Source organism: Hermetia illucens, chromosome 1 (genome assembly GCF_905115235.1).
Source record: "Hermetia illucens chromosome 1, iHerIll2.2.curated.20191125, whole genome shotgun sequence".
NCBI lineage: Eukaryota > Metazoa > Arthropoda > Insecta > Diptera > Stratiomyidae > Hermetia > Hermetia illucens.
Window position 1 is genome coordinate 122,770,193 of NC_051849.1, and position 24,942 is coordinate 122,795,134.

Consider the following 24,942-nt stretch of genomic DNA (forward strand, 5'->3'; position numbering starts at 1 on the left):
GGGTGAAGCCAGCCATCAATGTAGAAAATAGGTTGTTGTCCCCACCAGAAAAGGTTGAATCATTTACTGAGTCGCTGGGAGTAGATTGGATATCACTCAGCATAAAAGCAGGAGAGCGCCCTGTTTGCTGGCGCCTCAGGCTCAATGGAAAATTGCTGGGAGAAGCGAAATCCATACCTTCTACGGGCGATGCGTCCTTTCTGGTTCGCTCGGAGTGAGGATAGGAGACCATTTACATATTCTATTAAATATGAACAAAAGGAGAATATCAAGAATATACATATATAAGTTAAAGAACCATCAACGATTTTATTTAAAAAAAATTTAATTATTATTCGAGATGTGTAATCTACAATATACTGCTAAAGACTAACTACCGAATTCTTACTACTAAACATGAAAAGTAGCACGAATTATTGCAATTTGCCAATTATGCATTTGTTTTGATTTCACCTGTATCGATGACCGCTGACTCAGGTGATACCGCGCGTGTTGTCTTTCCGGTCGATATCGATGTCTATGCTGAAGTTAATATGCTGACGTTAACTCTTCCCCCTCTAGCTTCCTGATGTCCTCATCAGGATCAAAAGAATGGACTACTGTAGATTTTTGGCGTACTCGAAGGTGGCGGGATACTGATGGTTGCCGGATGTTGATGTCGCATCTTATCGGTTTCTGTGCTTTGCGTGATACTGATTGTTGATCGATTTCCCCCCAGGAATTTGTTAATTAGGAAGACGATCACGATGATAATTATAACCATGGCGAAACCGCAGTTGGTAAGTTTGACGATCTTATTTTCGGTTTTCATTAGCTCAATCTCGTGGAAATTGTTAATATGAAGTTCTTTGATTGACTCCAATGAAAGTATCTCTTTGTACTGCTTCTCTCGTGGTGTTGGCTGGAAAATTGCAGGTAGAGGCTGTAAGTATGAAGCATCATTAGATGAGAATGACTGGCCATTCAGATTGATCGTTGCGTTTTCGAATTTTATGATAAAAGTGCCATTTAGCTCACGGGAAGTTTCATTGATATTTACAGGTCCCTCATAATCATTTACGAGAAGTATGCCGGATGTAATTTCTTCCAATGTCGGTACTTGCTGTCCGCTAATTTTATTGCAACTGGAATCGGAGCTCAATAATAATCTAGGAATACAAGAAGTGTTACTGATATCTATTAAGTTCATTTGATTACATATTGACAACCTGTTTATATTGTTACATTCTTTTACAATGCTATAAATTTTCTTTTCATTTTTCAGAATAAACTTACTAAAGATTTCTATTACTGCATTTCCTTTCTTGAGCCGGTTTTACTAAAATTTTGGCAAATGTTTCTTCAGAAGTTATCGGAACATTAACAATGTACAATAAAGTCAGATCATTGGAAATAACCTTCACCTTAGAAAATTCTAAAGCTTCCTCCGGTGTAGAGTAGGGAAGTTTTTCTTTATCTAATACATTGAGAGCTACTTCTATCTCCTTTGGGGTTAACATCATTGTATTAATGGTTCCACTTTTGGCAAAATTTACAGCGTATCTAATATTCACAAGTTCTTCCTTGATAAGTTTTAGTTTATATTGCGTGGAACTTACAAATTCTTGCTTATAATCTTGGCTGGTCTTTACAAATTTCTCAATTTTGTTTGCAACATTCGTTAACTTGTTTAGCTGTTCATTAAGGGATTTATTTATAATGACCTGCTGGTTGCTGTTTTTAAGTAGATTATTAATTTTGTCTTGTATCGTAACGTAATCCTCATGATCGGGACTGCCCGCTACCCATTTCCACGCTGAACCCAAAAAATTTAACGAACGTTTTCCTACTCTAGGTTTAAGATTATCCAACAATTCCCGAGTTTGTTGCAATTCGTGTTCTAAATATGGGTGTAAGGGATTTTCAACGGTAATGTCTTGTCTTAAAGTTCCTTCGATTTCTAGTAGCAGTCTGTCGTATTGTTTAAGGTCCACGTCGTGGATGATTTTAAAGTTCCCCGTCTGTGTCTTTGCTTGTCCATAGTCTATTGTCACAATCTGAGAGTTGGTGTAGTCGAGAATTTCTACGCTTCCAGCCACAATATGAAGAATAAACCTGTGAAAAACAATTACGTTTTAATATTACTTTTATGAACAGTCTTGCCTGATTCCGTAATAACAGTACTATTCCTATTTTCCTGGACAACTTCCCTTGTGTACCTAACCGTCAATTTCGAACCTATTCTTTTATTATGCTTAATGTAAATGATCTCCCCTGGCTGATAATTTTTGATTGGTTTTCTTCTTTTATTATGATTAGTAATATCTTTCTCCTGTCGCCGTTTGATCTTTTCTATATTAGATAAACGAGCTTGCTCAAAATCTTCTGGACTGACCCTGGGGTTTCTCCCGAAGAATAGCTCTACTGGTTTTTTCTTTGTTGCGGAATGAATGCTATGGTTGTACTCGTTCACGGCACGCGCAAGAAGTTCGTCAAAATCGCGATGGGGATTCTCGGATTTGAGACACCTCATAATCTCTGAGAGGGTTGAATGGAAACGTTCCACCTGGCCGTTAACTTCACTCTTATATGGAGGAGTTTTAAAGATGTTAATGCGCAGTTCGTTTTCTAACATTGATTTTATGGAGGCAGCGTTCAATGCTTTCTCGTTGTCGATAACAACAAATTCTGGAACGCAATAGTAGAATAAGATATCTATTAGAGGGCGTCTGATATCCTCTATGGAACGGGAGGGAATAATTTTTGCCTGAGCGAACTTAGTTAATTTGTCTATTGCGGTGAGTACTAATTTTTTTTCAGTCGAAAAGATGTCTATGTGCACAGTATGACCGGGATAATTCGGAATGGGAGTTGGATTCAAGAAGGGTTTACTAGGGTGTCGGTCATATTTATTTTCTTTACAAATTCTACATTCTGGGAAAATAAAAGTTTTCCAAAAGTTGGATTCTGTTCTCCTCCGCATTTCTGTGAGCTCGCTGGTGTACGCGAAGAATCCTCTCTTCTTGCTCCATCTCATTAGGGATATCCTCTACAATTCTTTGCGCATACCGGATTCTGTAATCCCTGAAATGGCTGGGGTAAATTTCTTGGATTCTGCCCATATTTTCCTCACTAGTCTGTAGTCCATTAATGGTGTTAGGATTAAGATACCTCTTGAATATCTGTATAAAGTCTGTATCGTTATACTGGCGTTTAGTTATGATATGACGAGTGTAGTTATTAAAAGGATGAATGATTTGATAACTGTCCTCCTCTCCGATTTTAAGAACTAGCTGGTTTCTAAATACGTTAATCGGTACCTCTACCGTCGGAATTAAATTATGCGAGGAACTATCATCGCTGTGCTCAGAACAAGATGAGGTCTCGACAAGGAATCAGCTACGATATTCTCTTTCCCTGGCTTGTACCTTAGCTCATAATTGTACTCCTCTAGTATCGCTTTCCATCTCTTCATCTTACAGTTGGTATTCTTATTGGACAGCGCGTATGTTAGCGGTTGATGGTCAGTGAATATTTTCACTTTCCTTGAGCCGTACAAATAGTTCCGCAACGAGCCTAGAGCCCATATGATGGCCAACATCTCTTTCTCGTTTGTGGCATAGTTCTCCTCAGTGTTGCTCAAAGTCCGGGACAGAAAGGTTATGGGTTTGTTATCTTGAGACAAAACCGCGCCACTAGCATGGTTTGAGGCGTCGGTCGTCAGCTCGAACTCTTTTTCAAAGTCAGGGTACATTAAAATAACGTCATTGGAAATAAGGCAATTTTTCAAGTTATTAAATGCTTTTATGGCTTCGTCGCTCATATGAATGGGCTTCGTTTTCGAGATGTTCTTGGACACTAGTCCATCCTCCCCTCTTAAAAGCAGTGTTAGGGGTTTGGCGATCTTAGCATAATCCCTGATAAAGCGTCTGTAATAACCCGACATCCCGAGGAACGATCTAAGGTCTTTGAGTGTTTTGGGCATTGGGAAATGAACTATTGCTTCTACTTTCTTCGGGTTTGCCTTAACACCGTCCTTGCTAACAATGAAGCCCAAAAATTCTACCTCATCTTTAAAAAATTCGCACTTGTCTGCCTGTAGTTTTAGATTCGCCACCTCTAAAGTCTCTAAAACCTTCCGTAAGTTGTCAAAAAATTCGTCTTCGTTTTCACCATAGACAATTATATCGTCGATGTAGATCTCACACCGTTTCCCGATGTGTTCCCTGAGAACGTCGTCTAGGGCGCGTTGAAAGGTGGGTGGTGAGTTCCTTAGTCCAAAAGCAAGACGAGTAAATTCAAATTTACCATTATTTATTGAAAAGGCGGTTTTTCCTATGTCGGATTCTAGGAGAGGTATTTGATGGAATCCGCTTTTGAGATCTAAAACTGCAAAGTATCTTTTCTTACTGAGGTTGGCAATAACGTCATTAATATCGGGGATTGGATAGGCCTCTGGAATGGTGACTGAATTTAGTTTCCTAAAGTCGACCACAAGTCTGTATTTCTTCTGGCCTGATGCGTCGGTTTTTTTGGAACTATCCAGATGGGTGAATTATATGGGGATTTAGATGGGCGAATGACGCCGTCTCTTAGAAGTTCGTTGATCTGCTTTTCAACCTCGTTCTTCAGAGCCCTAGGATAGGGATAGGATCTGGTGTAAACAGGATCTTTGGTGGTAGTTCGTATTTCCCCTTTAACGTTAGTGGTGCAGGTTAGCTTCTGGTCAGGGTCAGCAAAAATACTAGGACATTTTTTAAAGACGTTCATCAATTTGGATACTTGGCTTTCGGTCATATGCGAAGTCCGAAGATTCAAATTATTAACTGTTTCTGAGATATGCTGCTTAAGGGGTATGGATATGCCTGGACCGATTGTCATAAAATTATCCTGGGTATAAATTACCGCGCCTATTTGTTTCAGAGTATCGTTTCCAATTATCCCATCAAATGCGATGAGAGTCGGAAGAATGAAGAATTTCAGTTTCCCTATCAAAGAGTGGTGGCTAATTTTAACGTTCCCTCCGACCGAATTTGCATAAAAGTTTTTTTCATTGAGAATTGGGTATCTAATATGTCTCGGCTGCACATAATTTTTATTTGAGCCGGTATCTATAAGAAATTTTAATATCTCTCCGCTCCTTGTAACGTGTTCGAAATAAGGTAGCGAAGAGGACCTTAGTCTAAAAAATAGATATCGTCCAAATGTTCTGGTTCGTCGAGTCCTTCTGTGTAGTCGGCGATGCTCTGTTCGTAATTGTCGTCCTCTTTGTCCATGTTTTCTTTGTAGTCTGTCAATGTTGGATCGGTTTCGTCCGTTTGTTCCGTATAGAATGTTCTCTGAAGTTTGTTCGGTACATGATCCTGCTGTGGAACATTACGTTTCGGTGCAACGATCGGTGGTATGTTTCTCGGTCTGTTTTGATAGTTTACAGCCATTGACCTAATTGACCTATCCACGTCCATTGGTTCCGGGCGTGGTTGTGGTTTAGGAGGGAGTGGTTGGGGATTATGATATTGCGGTCGTCTCATCTGCAGATTATAAGAAGGGTTTTGATGCAGTCTTGCGTTTGGAAATGGCAGCTGCTGTTGCAAGGGTTGCCAGTTCATCCTACCATTAGAATTAAAAGATTGCGGATTATGTACTAATTCCGGATAAAACCCTTGTCTGGGTACGAGAACCGGTTGCGGATGAGAATTCATATTCCTTCTTGGAGGCACTGGTGGGGAATTTGAGAAATGTGGCTTTCGCGCCAAACCTTGTGAATTATTTGCATGTTGTGTACGATAGTCCATATTCTGCAATTTCAAGCAAAAGTGTAATGCCTGTGGCAGATCAGCAGGTTCCCTAACACTCAGTAACTTCGGTAGATCACCCTTTAAACCTCTGACAAACGTATCTAAGGCCTTATCCCTATAAGCCTGCGTCATGACGTTCATTGACTCTTGGCCGAGATCCATAGCAGAAAGCTTATTGAGAATCAGGGAGAGGTGATGGTAAACAAGTTGGTAAAATTCGGGAATATTATTTGTACCCTGAACCAAAGTAGTTAGTTGATATTCAAGGGTTCCTAAATTCCGTTTATCCGCATAATGAAGAGTAAGGCACTTGGATATCTTCTCCCAATTCAGGGGTGTATTGTAGGATTCCAGTGCTACGTCTGCATAACCCACTATCTTATTTCGTATTACGGAGAGAATGCCGTAATACTTGGGTGTTCCCTTAAGATGCTCATAAATCCTCAATATCCTGTCTACGCTTTTCTTCCATGAGCTAAATTCCCCTGCCTCTCCGGAAAACTGTCGCAAGCTCTTCACGACGTCCGGAATTTTATCCATGTCCGAAAGATCTCTATTATCGCCTATATTTATGGGAATATCTACCTCGTTATTTATATCAGAAGCTAGATTCATGAACGAGTGGAAAATTTGTCTTCCTTGAAGCTGCATAGCCTCAGCCACCACACGATTAATATAACCCGATAGATCATTTTGAATGTTTGGCGGAAGTTGGTTGGGATTTATTTGAGGAATTTCCGCTCCTTCCTCAGGAATTGGAGGAGGCATATTATTTGCTCCTAGTCTTGACGGTCTTATAAGATTATTTGGGTTCGACATAGAGCTGATTAATCGAGATTTTTTTTTTTTTTTAAATATCCGCGAGAAGAATTATTATCACCGATTTGCAATTCTAAATAACCGAAAATTCACACTGATTATAATCAATTTAGCCGTTTGCGTATCCAAAAACCTTATTTAAAATCAACAACACCGCATTACAAACTGTCAATTAAAAAGGAAAAAAATTTTACCAGCCGCTGAAAATTTCAATTAAATTCAATAAAATCGTAAAAATCTACTTCAAAACAGAATATTACCTTCCACTATTTACTGTTTCAAAATTTCTCAATAACTTTCCATAAAATCACAAAATATCTTTTTCATGCGGAATCTTTTTTTTTCACTTGTTGTGTTAATTGCTTGTTAATCTTTTTACACAATTGTAATGAGTTTCCTTAATTTACTTTTCAATTTAATTAGTTTTTGCTAAATTCAATTAATTTTAATAAGAGATAACTTACAGTAACCTTATCGTCGTTTCCATTTCCTAGTCTTGGAAATTTACTTATTTTTCGACAAAAGCTCGTTGACTGGCTTACAATGATTATAAATTGGTTCGGACCACTACTTCGATCTGGATGGCTTGATCCGCTTCCTTCCTTTGGTTGTTAAAGTACTAAGCAGCCTGAATCCACGATGCTACACTGCAACTCCTGCGATTGGGTAATCACAGGTTAATTATTGGCTGCTTGGTTATCGCTTCCACACAATATTAAACTCGCGTTGGATTCCTTTGACACGGCTTGGTTATTGCTCGTAGAAAAGGATACCGAATGAAGGAAAAAAGTTAACACTTCAATTAGCGCGAGATAGTTATGTTGCTTGTGCAAGTGTGGTCCCTGCTCGGGCGCCAGCTAAAGAACCATCAACGATTTTATTTAAAAAAAATTTAATTATTATTCGAGATGTGTAATCTACGATATACTGCTAAAGACTAACTACCGGATTCTTACTACTAAACATGAAAAGTAGCACGAATTATTGCAATTTGCCAATTATGCATTTGTTTTGATTTCACCTGTATCGATGACCGCTGACTCAGGTGATACTGCGCGAGTTGTCTTTCCGGTCGATATCGATGTCTATGCTGAAGTTAATATGCTGACATTAACTTATATAAATGCATATTACAAATAAATAACCACCTAAAAGAGAAATAACGGGAATAAAAGTCATGATACTAGCCGCGCACAATACAAGTACACTCTGAATAGCGTGAAATAAGAAGTGGCAGAAGCGAGCAGGCAACAGGCAAAACCGCAAGAAGGTAAGTTGATCTAGTTTGAGGCGCTCGTTGATAACGATAACGATAACTTTCCATAAAATAACTTTTATGGAGTTTTTCCAGCCAAATGCTACTGAGGAAACTATTTGACAGGATACCTAGGCCGCGTAGAATTACTTTGATAATGTGCGTACCTGAATTTGAAGGAGCGTTCACATGAGTGACAAAACCGAGAGAAAAGACTGAATTCTGATCTAATAATAGAAATGGAGTTATTGGGTGAATTATATAGGTGTAGCTAGAATTGAAATATTTGAATTGGAAAGTAAGGGGTTTGAAATTGAAACTAAGACATTTTCAATTTGAATTTGAGTTTAACTTAATTATGATGATGGTTAAACGCGTCGGGAAAGGGAAATATTGATAGGACATGGGAATTAGAGGCTGAGTTAAATAGATGGTGCTACAAAGTGAAGTATTATATGATAATTAGAATAAGCTAGAATAAGCAAGTAGATAAGTCTTCTCGTGCTCTAGATGCAAGCGCAGTTTTCTTATATAAATATGTTGCTTTTGCAATTATAAATTTTGTCGAGATCTGTATGTAGAATAAATATACTATTTGAAGTTAAATCAAAGAAGGTCGGGCAGACCAAAGACTTGTAATAGCCACCCCATTTTAATAAATGTTTAAGACAGATATAAAAATAATATGTGTTCAATGTGTTCTGTGTGTTCTGCCTCAAAGACAGGGGCCCATAGATAGGTTAACACGGGCTCCTATCATAACTTTCTTAAAAGCGCTTTTTATTTTAGTTCTTGCTACGAAAGCCTACTGGACAGGGTGGAAATGCATCTAGAGGTCCGCGTAGTCACTTTCACAATATGTGGGTAAATTTCAAGGCCTTCTACTCAAGTGACAAAGCCGAGGGAAAATTATCTCTTTTAGAATAGCCAAGTATGGGATTACGACCAAAATTTTAGTTCATGGGCAAAATAAATCCACCACACAAGGCCACGTTGGCCAGGTTTTGCATTCATTTACCATCGGGCCAGGGGACCGCTTTTCATGATCTAAACTCAACAATACAAAAGAAATTTTTTATTTACTATTCACTTGATGGTTTTTAACATAATTGAATGAATGCAACTTGAACGTAAATTGAAGAAGTTGCCATAACCTAAAATTAAAACGAAATAAATGATTAAGATTTGATTAGATTGAAGAATTCATAATACGTTGGCAACTGTTGATATAAAAGCTGTGGCAACCATGTGATGAGGACGTTGAAATTTCCATTGACAATTTGAATGCTGGCGAAAGCGAAGCCAAGCATGTGTGACACGCACGTATTATTTTCAACCCATTGATTAGGATCATGGATAAAGAATTGATAAAATTACCGGTAAAATTTGAAATATCATAATCAAATGAGAACCATAGCTGGGTATTACATGGTGCTCATCAACCCCGGGAAAACCACGCCGACAGGGGCGGTGAATGTCATTCCTTTTGAATTTGAGTGTTTAACTACTAGAATGGAATTTCAATGATTACCTCCTCGAAATTCAGGAAATACTTTCTGATTTTATTTATTGTGATGGATCGGATTATTCTCTTTGTTCGTTCGTTGATCTGACATTTCGTCAGAATGTTTTGGAACGCAACTGACGTCCTCACCTATCTAATTTTCCACCGAGAAATGGAAACAAATGGAAGTGGAATTTGAGGTTAAAAAGTGAATTTGAAATTATTATTCAAATTTCAAAATTATAATTTTAATTGCAAATGGAACAATGAGTAAGGCGGGGGAAAGTGAGTTCTGATGGGATAATAGGAGTAGAAATAGGTGGTGAATCATATAGGTATAGCTAGAATTTGGAATATTTGAATTTGAAAGTAAGGGATTTTAATTTGAAATTAAGATATTTTGAATTTTAAATTTGTCTTTAACTTAATTGTGATGATAGGTAAGGGTAGGAAAAAAATATTGGTAGGACAAGAGAATTAGATGCGGAATCAGATAGATTTAGCTAGAAATTGATTGATATAGAAATATTTTAACTAGTCAGAAATTACAGTAATGCAATAGTTAAATCGTGAGTGTAAATTGAAAGAAAAATAGAGTGGAAAAATAAGGAAGTTCAAAGTTAGAATAAATGATAGAATTTTGGAAGTTTGATAAACATAACTTAATATTAGTTTCAATTATGAAGTTAATAACAAAATTGAAAACCAACAAAGAATTGTGAAATTTGAGATTGAATGAATAGAGGTAGGGTTAACAAAAATAGATAAGTAGTAAGTGACTGGTAGGCAAGTGTGTCATAGTCCGCCTGGCTGGTTTGAAGGGATGAGCACTGAGCAGGCCAGTAGGAGTAAACGGTATGCCCTGGGTGTCTAAAGCTGGACGCATACTATGGAAAGCTAGTAACGAGCATTAAAATGTAGGTTGAAGATGAAAATGAGGGAATCGAAGGCAGAGTCTTAAAGTATTCAAGGATGGGAGAAGAAAGGGACGATGACAGAGGTTATAAGATGTGCTTGACATAAGTTTAGGTTCTAGACACGGAAGGAATCAAATCTTCAAAGTTTCCATCCCTACACTGCTATGCAGAGTGCCTGGTACAACATATTCTCAGTAAGAGGGATGAATTCCTACCTCCTGCTTCTTCAATCTTTGTCCCTTTCATAAATGGGTTCGGCTCGTTGTGATCGGTTCCGTCATTTGGTTCTATCAAATGCCCGATCTGGATGTAGTCACGAGGCTTTCAAATCTCCATCCAGCGTATCAAGCTACAGTTGTTTTTGCCGACCTTTCGCTCGCTTACCATCGACTTCGATGTTCAGACCAATGTTGGCGAGTGATTTCTCGTTAGCGCGAATTGCGTGACTATACAACCGAAGATGTCTCCCTGGCATTTCTTAACGATCGGTGTAACTTCACATCGATCGCGGATATCCTTATTTCGCATATGATGAACACGTGTCACACCACTGGTCCAACCTAACATCTTTATCTCCATTACCGCAAGACACCATTCATTGTCTTTTGTAGTCAGCCAACACACAGAAGCATCGAGAACGACAGGACGGGCGACATTGCGGTACGTTTTAGATTTGAGATGTTTGTTAGTACGTCGCTCTTCGCTTTCTAGAGCTCAGTTAGGATGTCGGTAGGACCTGTTGCTTCTCCCGATTTCACCCTTTAGGGAAGGGAAATACATGTGGGATAAGGAATTTAGATGGCGAATCCGGTAAATTTAGCTGGAAATTGATGGACAGGCAAGTAGTTAATTTGGTGGAAATTACCGTAATGCAGTACTTAAATGGTTAGTGTAAATTGAGAAGAAGATAGAGTGGAGGAATAGCAAAGTTTCAAGTACGATTAAATGATTGAATTTTGGACGCTCCTGAAATAAATAAATGTTAACGTCACGGAAATGAGATCACACACATATGTATGAGCAGGTAACAGCTGTTGTTGTTAATAGGTGATTTCTTCAGGACGAAAAGCAGAGAAGGAATAGTCACAGTTTGATATCCGCGGTGAAGCCAGCCATCAATGTAGAAAATAGGTTGTTGTCCCCACCAGAAAAGGTTGAATCATTTACTGAGTCGCTGGGAGTAGATTGGATATCACTCAGCATAAAAGCAGGAGAGCGCCCTGTTTGTTGGCGCCTCAGGCTCAATGGAAAATTGCTGGGAGAAGCGAAATCCATACTTTCTACGGGCGATGCGTCCTTTCTGGTTTGCTCGGAGCGAGGATAGGAGACCATTTACATATTCTATTAAATATGAACAAAAGGAGAATATCAAGAATATACAGATATATAAATGCATATTACAAATAAAAAACCAGCTAAAAGAGAAATAACGGGAATAAAAGTCATGATACTAGCCGCGCACAATACAAGTACACTCTGAATAGCGTGAAATAAGAAGTGGCAGAAGCGAGCAGGCAACAGGCAAAACCGCAAGAAGGTAAGTTGATCTAGTTTGAGGCGCTCGTTGATAACGATAACGATAACTTTCCATAAAATAACTTTTATGGAGTTTTTGCAGCCAAATGCTACTGAGGAAACTATTTGACAGGATACCTAGGCCGCGTAGAATTACTTTGATAATGTGCGTACCTGAATTTGAAGGAGCGTTCACATGAGTGACAGAACCGAGAGAAAAGACTGAATTCTGATCTAATAATAGAAATGGAGTTATTGGGTGAATTATATAGGTGTAGCTAGAATTGAAATATTTGAATTGGAAAGTAAGGGGTTTGAAATTGAAACTAAGACGTTTTCAATTTGAAAATGAGTTTAACTTAATTATGATGACGGTTAAACGCGTCGGGAAAGGGAATTATTTATAGGACATGGGAATTAGATGCTGAGTTAAATAGATGGTGCTACAAAGTGAAGTATTATAATTAGAATAAGCTACTGTAGAATAAGCAAGTAGATAAGTCTTCTCGTGCTCTAGATGCAAGCGCAGTTTTCTTATATAAATATGTTGCTTTTGCAATTATAAATTTTGTTGAGATCTGTATGTAGAATAAATACACCATTTAAAGTTAAATCAAAGAAGGTCGGGCAGACCAAAGACTTGTAATAGCCACCCCATTTTAATAAATGTTTAAGACAGATATAAAAACAATATGTGTTCAATGTGTTCTGTGTGTTCTGCCTCAAAGACAGGGGCCCATAGATAGGTTAACACGGGTCCTATCATAACTTTCTTAAAAGCGCTTTTTATTTTAGTTCTTGCTACGAAAGCCTACTGGACAGGGTGGAAATGCATCTAGAGGTCCGCGTAGTCACTTTCACAATATGTGGGTAAATTTCAAGGCCTTCTACTCAAGTGACAAAGCCGAGGGAAAATTATCTCTTTTAGAATAGCCAAGTATGGGATTCCGACCAAAATTTTAGTTCATGGGCAAAATAAATCCACCACACAAGGCCACGTTGGCCAGGTTCTGCATTCATATACCATCGGGCCAGGGGACCGCTTATCATGATCTAAACTCAACAATACAAAAGAAATTTTTTATTTACTATTCGTTTGATGGTTTTTAACATAATTGAATGAATGCAACTTGAACGTAAATTGAAGAAGTTGCCATAACCTAAAATTAAAACGAAATAAATGATTAAGATTTGATTAGATTGAAGAATTAATAACACGTTGGCAACTGTTGATATAAAAGCTGTGGCAACCATGTGATGAGGACGTTGAAATTTCCATTGACAATTTGAATGCTGGCGAAAGCGAAGACAAGCATGTGTGACACGCACGTATTATATTCAACCCATTGATTAGGATCATGGATAAAGAATTGATAAAATTACCGGTAAAATTTGAAATATCATAATCAAATGAGAACCATAGCTGGGTATTACCTGGTGCTCATCAACCCCGGGAAAACCACGCCGACAGGGGCGGTGAATGTCATTCCTTTTGAATTTGAGTGTTTAACTACTAGAATGGAATTTCAATGATTACCTCCTCGAAATTCAGGAAATACTTTCTGATTTTATTTATTGTGATGGATCGGATTATTCTCTTTGTTCGTCCGTTGATCTGACATTTCGTCAGAATGTTTTGGAACGCAACTGACGTCCTCACCTATCTAATTTTCCACCGAGAAATGGAAACAAATGGAAGTGGAATTTGGGATTTTCGCACAGTCTGGTTCAAACCATGCAGAAGTACACCATTCTGCATACGTGCTCGATGTTGCGGGGGGTACTCGACGGACTCTCCCACTGACCTACCACCGGCCACCACCACCAGCGCCCCTTTAGTTTTTAAGTAGGTAGGATCGTCCGAGCCTAAATGATTGGCACTTAGTGCTAGTATTAGGTAAAATCCGGCATCTGCCGAGATCGTGATAACTCGGAAATAATAATCATTGGCACAATAATCCATATTGGATCAGGGCCTTGAAGTGTTCGTTTTGAGAAGCTCTGGCCAAGCTCTGGTCAATAAGGCGGATTTGCGCTCAATATAATTCGTAGGCATGTCGTGTTTTACGAATTATATAAATGAGCATTCAACATCTGCGAGCCGCTACGGTCACGCTGCTCCCAGGGCAGAGATGAGGCAGCGTGTGACGATTTCCCTCTGCCCTGGTAAGAAACCGTAAAGCCGTCGTCGCTTGACTTCCTTGAAGTGTGTTAGAGCACTTCATTCAAGACCGTAACGGTACACTAGGAGACAATGTGGTCAGCATTGCGCTCGCCCGAGATTATTTGACTCAGGTACTCATTCACAGCTGAGTCGAATGGTATCCGACGTCAAATCACGATGCAAATCCCACTGTCGCTAGCGAGATTTGAACCGCGACCTTCCGTTCGACAGCCTTGTGCTCTAATCACTCAGCTACCCGGACACCAATGATTACCTCCTCGAAATTCAGGAAATACTTTGTGATTTTATTTATTGTGATGGATTGGATTATTCTGTTTGTTCGTTCGTTGATCTGACATTTCGTCAGAATGTTTTGGAACGCAATTGACGTCCTCACCTATCTAATTTTCCACCGAGAAATGGAAACAAATGGAAGTGGAATTTGAGGTTGAAAAGTGAATTTGAAATTATTATTCAAATTTCAAAATTATAATTTTAATTACAAATGGAACAATGAGTAAGGCGGGGGAAAGTGAGTTCTGATGGGATAATAGGAGTAGAAATAGGTGGTGAATCATATAGGTATAGCTAGAATTTGGAATATTTGAATTTGAAAGTAAGGGATTTTAATTTGAAATTAAGATATTTTGAATTTTAAATTTGACTTTAACTTAATTGTGATGATAGGTAACGGTAGGAAAAAAAATATTGGTAGGACAAGAGAATTAGATGGGGAATCAGATAGATTTAGCTAGAAATTGATTGATATAGAAATATTTTAACTAGTCAGAAATTACAGTAATGCAATAGTTAAATCGTCAGTGTAAATTGAAAGAAAAATAGAGTGGGAAAATAAGGAAGTTCAAAGTTAGAATAAATGATAGAATTTTGGAAGTTTGATAAACATAACTTAATGTTAGTTTCAATTATGAAGTTAATAACAAAATTGAAAACCAACAAAGAATTGTGAAATTTGAGATTAAATGAATAGAGGTAGGGTTAACAAAAATAGATAAATAGTAAGTGAATGGTAGGCAAGTGTGTCATAGTCCGCCTGGCTGGTTTGAAGGGATGAGCACTGAGTAGGCCAGTAGGAGTAAACGGTATGCCCTGGGTGTCTAAAGCTGGACGCATACTATGGAAAGCTAGTAACGAGCATTAAGATGTAGGTTGAAGATGAAAATCAGGGAATCGAAGGCAGAGTCTTAAAGTATTGAAGGATGGGAGAAGAACGGGACGATGACAGAGGTTATAAGATGTGCTTGACATAAGTTTAGGTTCTAGACACGGAAGGAATCAAATCTTCAAAGTTTCCATCCCTACACTCCTATGCAGAGTGCCTGGTACAACATATTCTCAGTAAGAGGGATGAATTCCTACCTCCTGCTTCTTCAATCTTTGTCCCTTTCATAAATGGGTTCGGCTCGTTGTGACCGGTTCCGTCATTTGGTTCTATCAAATGCCCGACCTGGATGTTGTCACGAGGCTTTCAAATCTCCATCCAGCGTATCAAGCTACAGTTGTTTTTGCCGACCTTTCGGTCGCTTACCATCGACTTCGATGTTCAGACCAATGTTGGCGAGTGATTTCTCGTTAGCACAAATTGCGTGACTATACAACCGAAGATGTCTCCCTGGCATTTCTTAACGATCGGTGTAACTTCACATCGATCGCGGATATCCTTATTTCGCATATGATGAACACGTGTCACGCCACTGGTCCAACCTAACATCTTTATCTCCATTACCGCAAGACAGCATTCATTGTCTTTTGTAGTCAGCCAACACACAGAAGCATCGAGAACGACAGGACGGGCGACATTGCGGTACGTTTTAGATTTGAGATGTTTGTTAGTACGTCGCTCTTCGCTTTCTAGAGCTCAGTTAGGATGTCGGTAGGTCCTGTTGCTTCTCCCGATTTCACCTTTTAGGGAAGGGAAATATTTGTGGGATAAGGGATTTAGATGCGAATCCGGTAAATTTAGCTAGAAATTGATGGACAGGGAAGTAGTTAATTTGGTGGAAATTACCGTAATGCAGTACTTAAATGGTTAGTGTAAATTGAGAGGAAGATAGAGTGGAGGAATAGCAAAGTTTCAAGTACGATTAAATGATTGAATTTTGGATGCTCCTGAAATAAATAAAAGTTAACGTCACGGGAATGAGATGATACATATATATGAGCAGGTAATAGCTATTGTTATTAATAGGTGATTTCTTCAGGACGAAAAGCAGAGAAGGAATAGTCACAGTTTGATATCCGCGGGTGAAGCCAGCCATCAATGTAGAAAATAGGTTGTTGTCCCCACCAGAAAAGGTTGAATCATTTACTGAGTCGCTGGGAGTAGATTGGATATCACTCAGCATAAAAGCAGGAGAGCGCCCTGTTTGTTGGCGCCTCAGGCTCAATGGAAAATTGCTGGGAGAAGCGAAATCCATACCTTCTACGGGCGATGCGTCCTTTCTGGTTCGCGCGGAGCGAGGATAGGAGACCATTTACATATTCTATTAAATATGAACAAAAGGAGAATATCAAGAATATACAGATATATAAATGCATATTACAAATAAATAACCAGCTAAAAGAGAAATAACGGGAATAAAAGTCATGATACTAGCCGCGCACAATACAAGTACACTCTGAATAGCGTGAAATAAGAAGTGGCAGAAGCGAGCAGGCAACAGGCAAAACCGCAAGAAGGTAAGTTGATCTAGTTTGAGGCGCTCGTTGATAACGATAACGATAACTTTCCATAAAATAACTTTTATGGAGTTTTTGCAGCCAAATGCTACTGAGGAAACTATTTGACAGGATACCTAGGCCGCGTAGAATTACTTTGATAATGTGCGTACCTGAATTTGAAGGAGCGTTCACATGAGTGACAGAACCGAGAGAAAAGACTGAATTCTGATCTAATAATAGAAATGGAGTTATTGGGTGAATTATATAGGTGTAGCTAGAATTGAAATATTTGAATTGGAAAGTAAGGGGTTTGAAATTGAAACTAAGACGTTTTAAATTTGAATTTGAGTTTAACTTAATTATGATGATGGTTAAACGCATCGGGAAAGGGAAATATTTATAGGGCATGGGAATTAGATGCTGAGTTAAATAGATGGTGCTACAAAGTGAAGTATTATAATTAGAATAAGCTACTATAGAATAAGCAAGTAGATAAGTTTTCTCGTGCTCTAGATGCAAGCGCAGTTTTCTTATATAAAGATGTTGCTTTTGCAATTATAAATTTTGTCGAGATCTGTATGTAGAATAAATATACTATTTGAAGTTAAATCAAAGAAGGTCGGGCAGACCAAAGACTTGTAATAGCCACCCCATTTTAATAAATGTTTAAGACAGATATAAAAATAATATGTGTTCAATGTGTTCTGTGTGTTCTGCCTCAAAGACAGGGGCCCATAGATAGGTTAACACGGGTCCTACGTAACTTTCTTAAAAGCGCTTTTTATTTTAGTTCTTGCTACGAAAGCCTACTGGACAGGGTGGAAATGCATCTAGAGGTCCGCGTAGTCACTTTCACAATATGTGGGTAAATTTCAAGGCCTTCTACTCAAGTGACAAAGCCGAGGGAAAATTATCTCTTTTAGAATAGTCAAGTATGGGATTACGACCAAAATTTTAGTTCATGGGCAAAATAAATCCACCACACAAGGCCACGTTGGCCAGGTTCTGCATTCATATACCATCGGGCCAGGGGACCGCTTTTCATGATCTAAACTCAACAATACAAAAGAAATTTTTTATTTACTATTCACTTGATGGTTTTTAACATAATTGAATGAATGCAACTTGAACGTAAATTGAAGAAGTTGCCATAACCTAAAATTAAAACGAAATAAATGATTAAGATTAGATTAGATTGATGAATTCATAATACGTTGGCAACTGTTGATATAAAAGCTGTGGCAACCATCTGATGAGGACGTTGAAATTTCCATTGACAATTTGAATGCTGGCGAAAGCTAAGACAAGCATGTGTGACACGCACGTATTATATTCAACCCATTGATTAGGATCATGGATAAAGAATTGATAAAATTACCGGTAAAATTTGAAATATCATAATCAAATGAGAACCATAGCTGGGTATTACATGGTGCTCATCAACCCCGGGAAAACCACGCCGACAGGGGCGGTGAATTTCATTCCTTTTGAATTTGAGTGTTTAACTACTAGAATGGAATTTCAATGATTACCTCCTCGAAATTCAGGAAATAGTTTCTGATTTTATTTATTGTGATGGATCGGATTATTCTCTTTGTTCGTCCGTTGATCTGACATTTCGTCAGAATGTTTTGGAACGCAACTGACGTCCTCACCTATCTAATTTTCCACCGAGAAATGGAAACAAATGGAAGTGGAATTTGAGGTTGAAAAGTGAATTTGAAATTATTATTCAAATTTCAAAATTATAATTTTAATTACAAATGGAACAATGAGTAAGGCGGGGGAAAGTGAGTTCTGATGGGATAATAGGAGTAGAAATAGGTGGTGAATCATATAGGTATAGCTAGAATTTGGAATATTTGAATTTGAAAGTAAGGGATTTTAATTTGAAATTAAGATATTTTGAATTTTAAATTTGACTTTAACTTAATTGTGATGATAGGTAACGGTAGGAAAAAAAATATTGGTAGGACAAGAGAATTAGATGGGGAATCAGATAGATTTAGCTAGAAATTGATTGATATAGAAATATTTTAACTAGTCAGAAATTACAGTAATGCAATAGTTAAATCGTCAGTGTAAATTGAAAGAAAAATAGAGTGGGAAAATAAGGAAGTTCAAAGTTAGAATAAATGATAGAATTTTGGAAGTTTGATAAACATAACTTAATGTTAGTTTCAATTATGAAGTTAATAACAAAATTGAAAACCAACAAAGAATTGTGAAATTTGAGATTGAATGAATAGAGGTAGGGTTAACAAAAATAGATAGATAGTAAGTGAATGGTAGGCATAGTGTCATAGTCCACCTGGCTGGTTCGAAGGGATGAGCACTGAGCAGGCCAATAGGTGTAAACGGTATGCCCTGGGTGTCTAAAGCTGGACGCATACTATGGAAAGCTAGTCACTAGCATTAAGATGTAGCTTGAAGATGAAAATCAGGGACAAATATATATGACATGAACGAATCGAAGGCAGAGTCTTAAAGTATTGCAGGATGGGAGAAGAAGGGGACGATGACAGAGGTTGTAAGATGTGCTTGACATAAGTTTAGGTTCTAGACATGGAAGGAATCAAATCTTCAAAGTTTCCATCCTTACATTGCTATGCAGAGTGCCTGGTACAACATATTCTCAGTAAGAGAGATGAATTCCTACCTCCTGCTTCTTCAGTCTTTGTCCCTTTCATAAATGGGTTCGACTCGTTGTGTTCGGTTCCGTCATTTGGTTCTATCAAATGCCTGATCTGGATGTAGTCACCAGGCTTTCAAATCTCCATCCAGCGTATCAAGCTACAGTTGTTTTTGCCGACCTTTCGCTCGCTTACCATCGACTTCGATGTTCAGACCAATGTTGGCGAGTGATTTCTCGTTAGCGCGAATTGCGTGACTATACAACCGAAGATGTCTCCCTGGCATTTCTTAACGATCGGTGTAACTTCACATCGATCGCGAATATCCTTATTTCGCATATGATGAAAACGTGTCACGCCACTGGTCCAACCTAACATCTTCATCTCCATTACCGCAAGACACCATTCATTGTCTTTTGTAGTCAGCCAACACACAGAAGCATCGAGAACGACAGGACGGGCGACATTGCGGTAAGTTTTAGATTTGAGACGTTTGTTAGTACGTCGCTCTTCGCTTCCTAGAGCTCAGTTAGGATGTCGGTAGGTCCTGTTGCTTCTCGCGATTTCCGCCTTTAGGTAAGGGAAATATTTGCGGGAAAAGGGATTTAGATGGCGAATCCGGTAAATTTAGCTAGAAATTGATGGACAGGGAAGTAGTTAATTTGGTGGAAATTAGCGTACTGCAGTACTTAAATGGTTAGTTTAAATTGAGAGAAAGATAGAATGGAGGAATAGCAAAGTTTGAAGTACGATTAAATGATTGAATTTTGGACGCTTCTGAAATAAATAAAAGTTAACGTCACGGAAATGAGATGACACACATATATATGAGCAGGTAACAGCTGTTGTTGTTAATAGGTGATTTCTTCAGGACGAAAAGCAGAGAAGGAATAGTCACAGTTTGATATCCGCGGGTGAAGCCAGCCATCAATGTAGAAAATAGGTTGTAGTCCTCACCAGAAAAGGTTGAATCATTTACTGAGTCGCTGGGAGTAGATTGGATATCACTCAGCATAAAAGCAGGAGAGTGCCGTGTTTGCTGGCGCCTCAGGCTCAATGGAAAATTGCTGGGAGAAGCGAAATCCATACCTTCTACGGGCGATGCGTCCTTTCTGCACATTGACCACCTGGTTCGCTCGGAGCGAGCATAGGAGACCATTTACATCTTCTATTAAATATGAACAAATGGAGAATATCAAGAATATACAGATATATAAATGCACATTACAAATAAATAACCAGCTAAAAGAGAAATAACGGGAATAAAAGTCGTGATACTAGCCGCACACAATAGAAGTACACTCTGAATAGCGTGAAATAAGAAGTGGCTGAAGCGAGCAGGCAACAGGCAAAACCGCAAGAAGGTAAGTTGATCTGATTTGAGGCGCTCGTTGATAACGATAACGATAACTTTCTATAAAACAACGTTTATGGAGTTTTTGCAGCCAAATGCCACTGAGGAAACTATTTGACAGGATACCTAGGCCGCGTAGAATTACTTTGATAATGTGCGTACCTGAATTTGAAGAGCGTTCACATGAGTGAGAAAACCGAGAGAAAAGACTGAATTCTGATCTAATAATAGAAATGGAGTTATTGGGTGAATTATATAGGTGTAGCTAGAATTGAAATATTTGAATTGGAAAGTAAGGGGTTTGAAATTGAAACTAAGACGTTTTCAATTTGAACTTGAGTTTGACTTAATTATGATGATGGTTAAACGCGTCGGGAAAGGGAAATATTGATAGGACATGGGAATTAGATGCTGAGTTAAATAGATGGTGCTACAAAGTGAAGTATTATAATTAGAATAAGCTAGAATAAGCAAGTAGATAACTCTTCTCGTGCTCTAGATGCAAGCGCAGTTTTCTTATATAAAGATGTTGCTTTTGCAATTATAAATTTTGTCGAGATCTGTATGTAGAATAAATACACCATTTAAAGTTAAATCAAAGAAGGTTGGGCAGACCAAACACTTGTAGTAGCCACCCCATTTTAATAAATGTTTAAGATAGATATAAAAATAATCTGTGTTCAATGGTATGCCGATGGAAGCGATCGACCCCGCACCTGCATGGTAGTCTCCAAAGGCTTCCAGGCTAACCTGGTTAACGATCTATGTGATGGCGACACCACATCGGCTAAGCTAACCATAAAAAGTCAACAGGGAGATAAAGAGATACTATGGTGCTCTGCATACTTCCCCTACGACGCAGAAGACGTTCCCAGTGGAACATTCATCAGAGCTATCCAATATGCCAAAAGTAGAGGCATGGGGGTAATAGCAGGATGTGATGTCAACGCTCACCACATATGCTGGGGAAGTTCGAACATCAATGCAAGAGGATCGAGACTACTGGAGTATCTAGTAGGAACCGATTTGCAGATCCTAAATGTGGGTAATGAACCCACTTTCTTCAACGTGGTCAGGCGAGAGGTCATCGACATCACGGTGGCATCTCCTGACATCGCGGCTCTGATCGGAGAGTGGAGAGTATCAAACGATATCACACTCTCGGATCACAGACGCATTGATTTCGTTATGGGCATGGATCTACCTCCACCCACTCCATTTCGGAATCCGAGGAAGACAGATTGGGTAATGTATCAAACAGAATTGAACGCCCGAGTCACGATCCCTGGGAGGCGCATCAAATCCATTGCTGGAATTGAGAAGACAACCCAGATTATCACAACTAGCATGAGAAAAGCTTTCGAAGAAAGCTGTTCACTCAAGATGCCAAAGAAGGGTAAAACACCATGGTGGAACTCGGATTTGGCAAAACAGAGGAGAACGACAAGGATGCTTCTTAATCGTGCTCTGAAGGGCGAGTCAAGCCTTAGCTGGAATCGCTATAAAGAGGCACAAAAGGCTATAAAGAAGAGCATAAGATCGGCCAAACGATCATCTTGGAGACGCTTTTGCGAAGAGACTAACTCTCTTGAGGCAACCTCAAAGCTGAAGCGGATTCTGGTCAAAGAACGTAGCCAGAAACTGGGTTACTTACGTTTACAGAATGGGAAGTACACAGGAAGCGATGAAGAAACGGCAAATCATTTGCTTGAAGTACACTTCCCAGGCAGCATCCAAAATCTAATCTCGGGGCCAACAGGTGCATACAGCCCTCAACCGAGAGATTGGAATCTGGCATGCAAAGTAGTATCACTGGAGCGAGTGAAATGGGCATTTAACTCGTTCCACAGATATAAGTCTGCAGGTCCGGATGGCATCATTCCTGCGCTAGTAATAGAAGGAATGGATGCCCTGGGTCGACACATTCGGAATATATATCGGGCATGCCTAGCACACGCTTATATTCCAATTATATGGCGGGATGTGAAGGTGTTGTTCATTCCCAAACCAGGAAAACCCACCTACACAGACGCAAAAAGCTTTCGACCGATCAGCCTAACGTCCTTTCTGCTAAAAGGACTAGAAAGATTAGTAGATCGGTTCATAAGGGATACACACATTCCTAAATGGCCACTTCACCATAGGCAACACGCCTACCAGAAAGGCAAATCCACGGAGACAGCACTCCATGAACTTACGGCAAAAATTGAAAAGGCGATGTCCGATAAAGAATACGCTTTAGGCGCATTCATGGACATCGAAGGTGCCTTCAATTATGCCTCATTTGCGGCAATTTGTGATGCGGCAAGACAGCATGGAATCGAACCGCTGCTAATCAGTTGGATCCTTCACATGCTAGAGTGGAGAAAAATCCACATATCGGTCGGCCAGAAGTCTATTGAAGCAGGATGTCTCAGGGGCTGCCCACAGGGAGGGGTTCTCTCTCCACTGTTATAGCTCTTGGTGATGGATACCCTGCTGTGGCTCCTGGAAGACAAAAAAGTCTTCGCGCAAGCATTTGCGGACGACCTAGCCGTAATAATTACCGGCAAGTTTGCGGACACAGTATGTGACTGCTTGAATGCAACTCTGCATGTAATCCACAGCTGGTGCCTCCGCAATGGACTCACGGTGAACGCTAGAAAGACTGGACTAGTTATGTTCACTAAGAACGTCAGGTGGGGCAGCTATACGCTACCCACCTTAGCAGGGGCGGAAATTTAGCTGGCACAAACAGTCAAGTACTTAGGAGTACATTTCGACTCCAAGTTAACGTGGAAGCATCATATCCAGGAACAATACCAGAAATCCTGCAGATTGCTCTGGTGCTGTAGGAATGCGATAGGTAAGACCTGGGGACTTTCACCTAAACGGATATATTGGATGTATACATCCATAATAAAACTCATTTTGATGTATGCATGCATCGTCTGGTGGCCAAGACTGAACTTTGCTAACAGCAGGAAGCTGCTAACGCAGATTCAGAGACTTGGTTGCCTAAGTATTACTGGAGCAATGAGTACTACGCCGACTGCGGCACTTGAAGCCATCCTAAATTTACCCCCCATCCACTTGGAGGTAAAACGGAAAGCAGCCAACGACGCATATAGGCTCGATACCATTGGGGCGTGGAAAGGCGGCCAATCCAACGGGCATGCGTCTATATGGAAATTCCTTGAAAAACATCCGGTAGCCCTGATGCCGACCGATCATATGGTTTCCAGATTCGTCTTTGAAAAGAAATACACTGTCGTAATCACCGAAAGAGAAGAATGGTCGACAAGTGGCCATGAGTCCTTTCAGATTACAGACCTAATCATCTTCACCGACGGGTCAGTCATGGAGGATGGATCGGGTGCAGGCGTGTTCTCGGAGAATCCGATTATAGAACTGGCCCGACCCCTCGGAAAAATGACGACCATATTCCAGGCGGAGATATATGCCATTTCATTGGCAGCAGAAGAATGTCTGCGACAAAAATGGAGGGGTCGCACCATTCGAATCTGTTCCGACAGTCAGGCGGCATTATCAGCACTAAATGGCAACAACATATCAAGCCAGTTGGTGTGGAGTTGTCATCAGGTGCTGCTGAAACTTGGCCGACTGAACGAAACGTTCCTGATGTGGGTGCCGGGGCACTCTAACATTGCCGGTAATGAGGGGGCTGATAGACTGGCTCGCCGAGGGTCTGGATCCACAATGGTGGGCCCAGGACCAGCTCTTGGAATCCGACCATCTACTGTCAAGTCTACTCTGAAAGGTGAAATTGCAAGGATTCACGCAACCGAGTGGAGAAATTTGGACTCTTGCCGGCAAGCGAAAATCCTTGTGAAGGAGCCTAGGGCCACTAGAGCGGCATTTTTGTTGTCCCTTAAGAAGCGGGACATGAAAATCCTAGTAGGGCTTTTGACGGGACACTGCCCCTTAAGGGAGGGGTAGGGTCAGAAAATCGATTTTTTTTGTTTTACATTTTCTTGTAGATAAACATTTCAAAAATATTGTGTCAAAATTTCAAGTCAAACGGAGCAAAACTCTTAAAGTTATAGCCGTTTTAGTCCCCTCTACTCTAAGAGCGTACCTGCCGTAGCTGAGCGCGCGGAGCAGCTGTCGAACAGGTATACTGTGTATAGCTGTTTCGCTCCATTTTACTATTGGGATACGGTTCCTTTGGTATTCGAGAGAAGCAGCCGAAGCTGTGAATCTCTTGTAGTAGGTATTAGTATAGGTATAATATAGTATATGTACACATTTTGGAGCAAAAAGAGCAAACCGGAGCATCAGTTTGTCGTTAGGCATTTACTCGTGCGGCTCGTGCGACTTAT

At 39.6% G+C, this 24,942-nt stretch overlaps 1 protein-coding gene across 1 annotated transcript in view; it reads right to left on the minus strand.

Moving 5' to 3' along the window:
- Positions 1-313: 313 nt before the first annotated feature.
- The window catches only part of LOC119647285, a 32,147-nt gene continuing 7,518 nt past the window's right edge, over positions 314-24,942 (minus strand). Inside the window, exons 2-3 of the mRNA XM_038048190.1 lie at positions 1,018-1,148; positions 314-922 (exon numbers count right to left, since the gene is read on the minus strand). Coding sequence (XP_037904118.1) covers positions 584-922; positions 1,018-1,029 — 351 coding nt within the window. The 5' untranslated portion in view covers positions 1,030-1,148 and the 3' untranslated portion in view covers positions 314-583. The remainder of the gene's footprint in view (positions 923-1,017; positions 1,149-24,942) is intronic.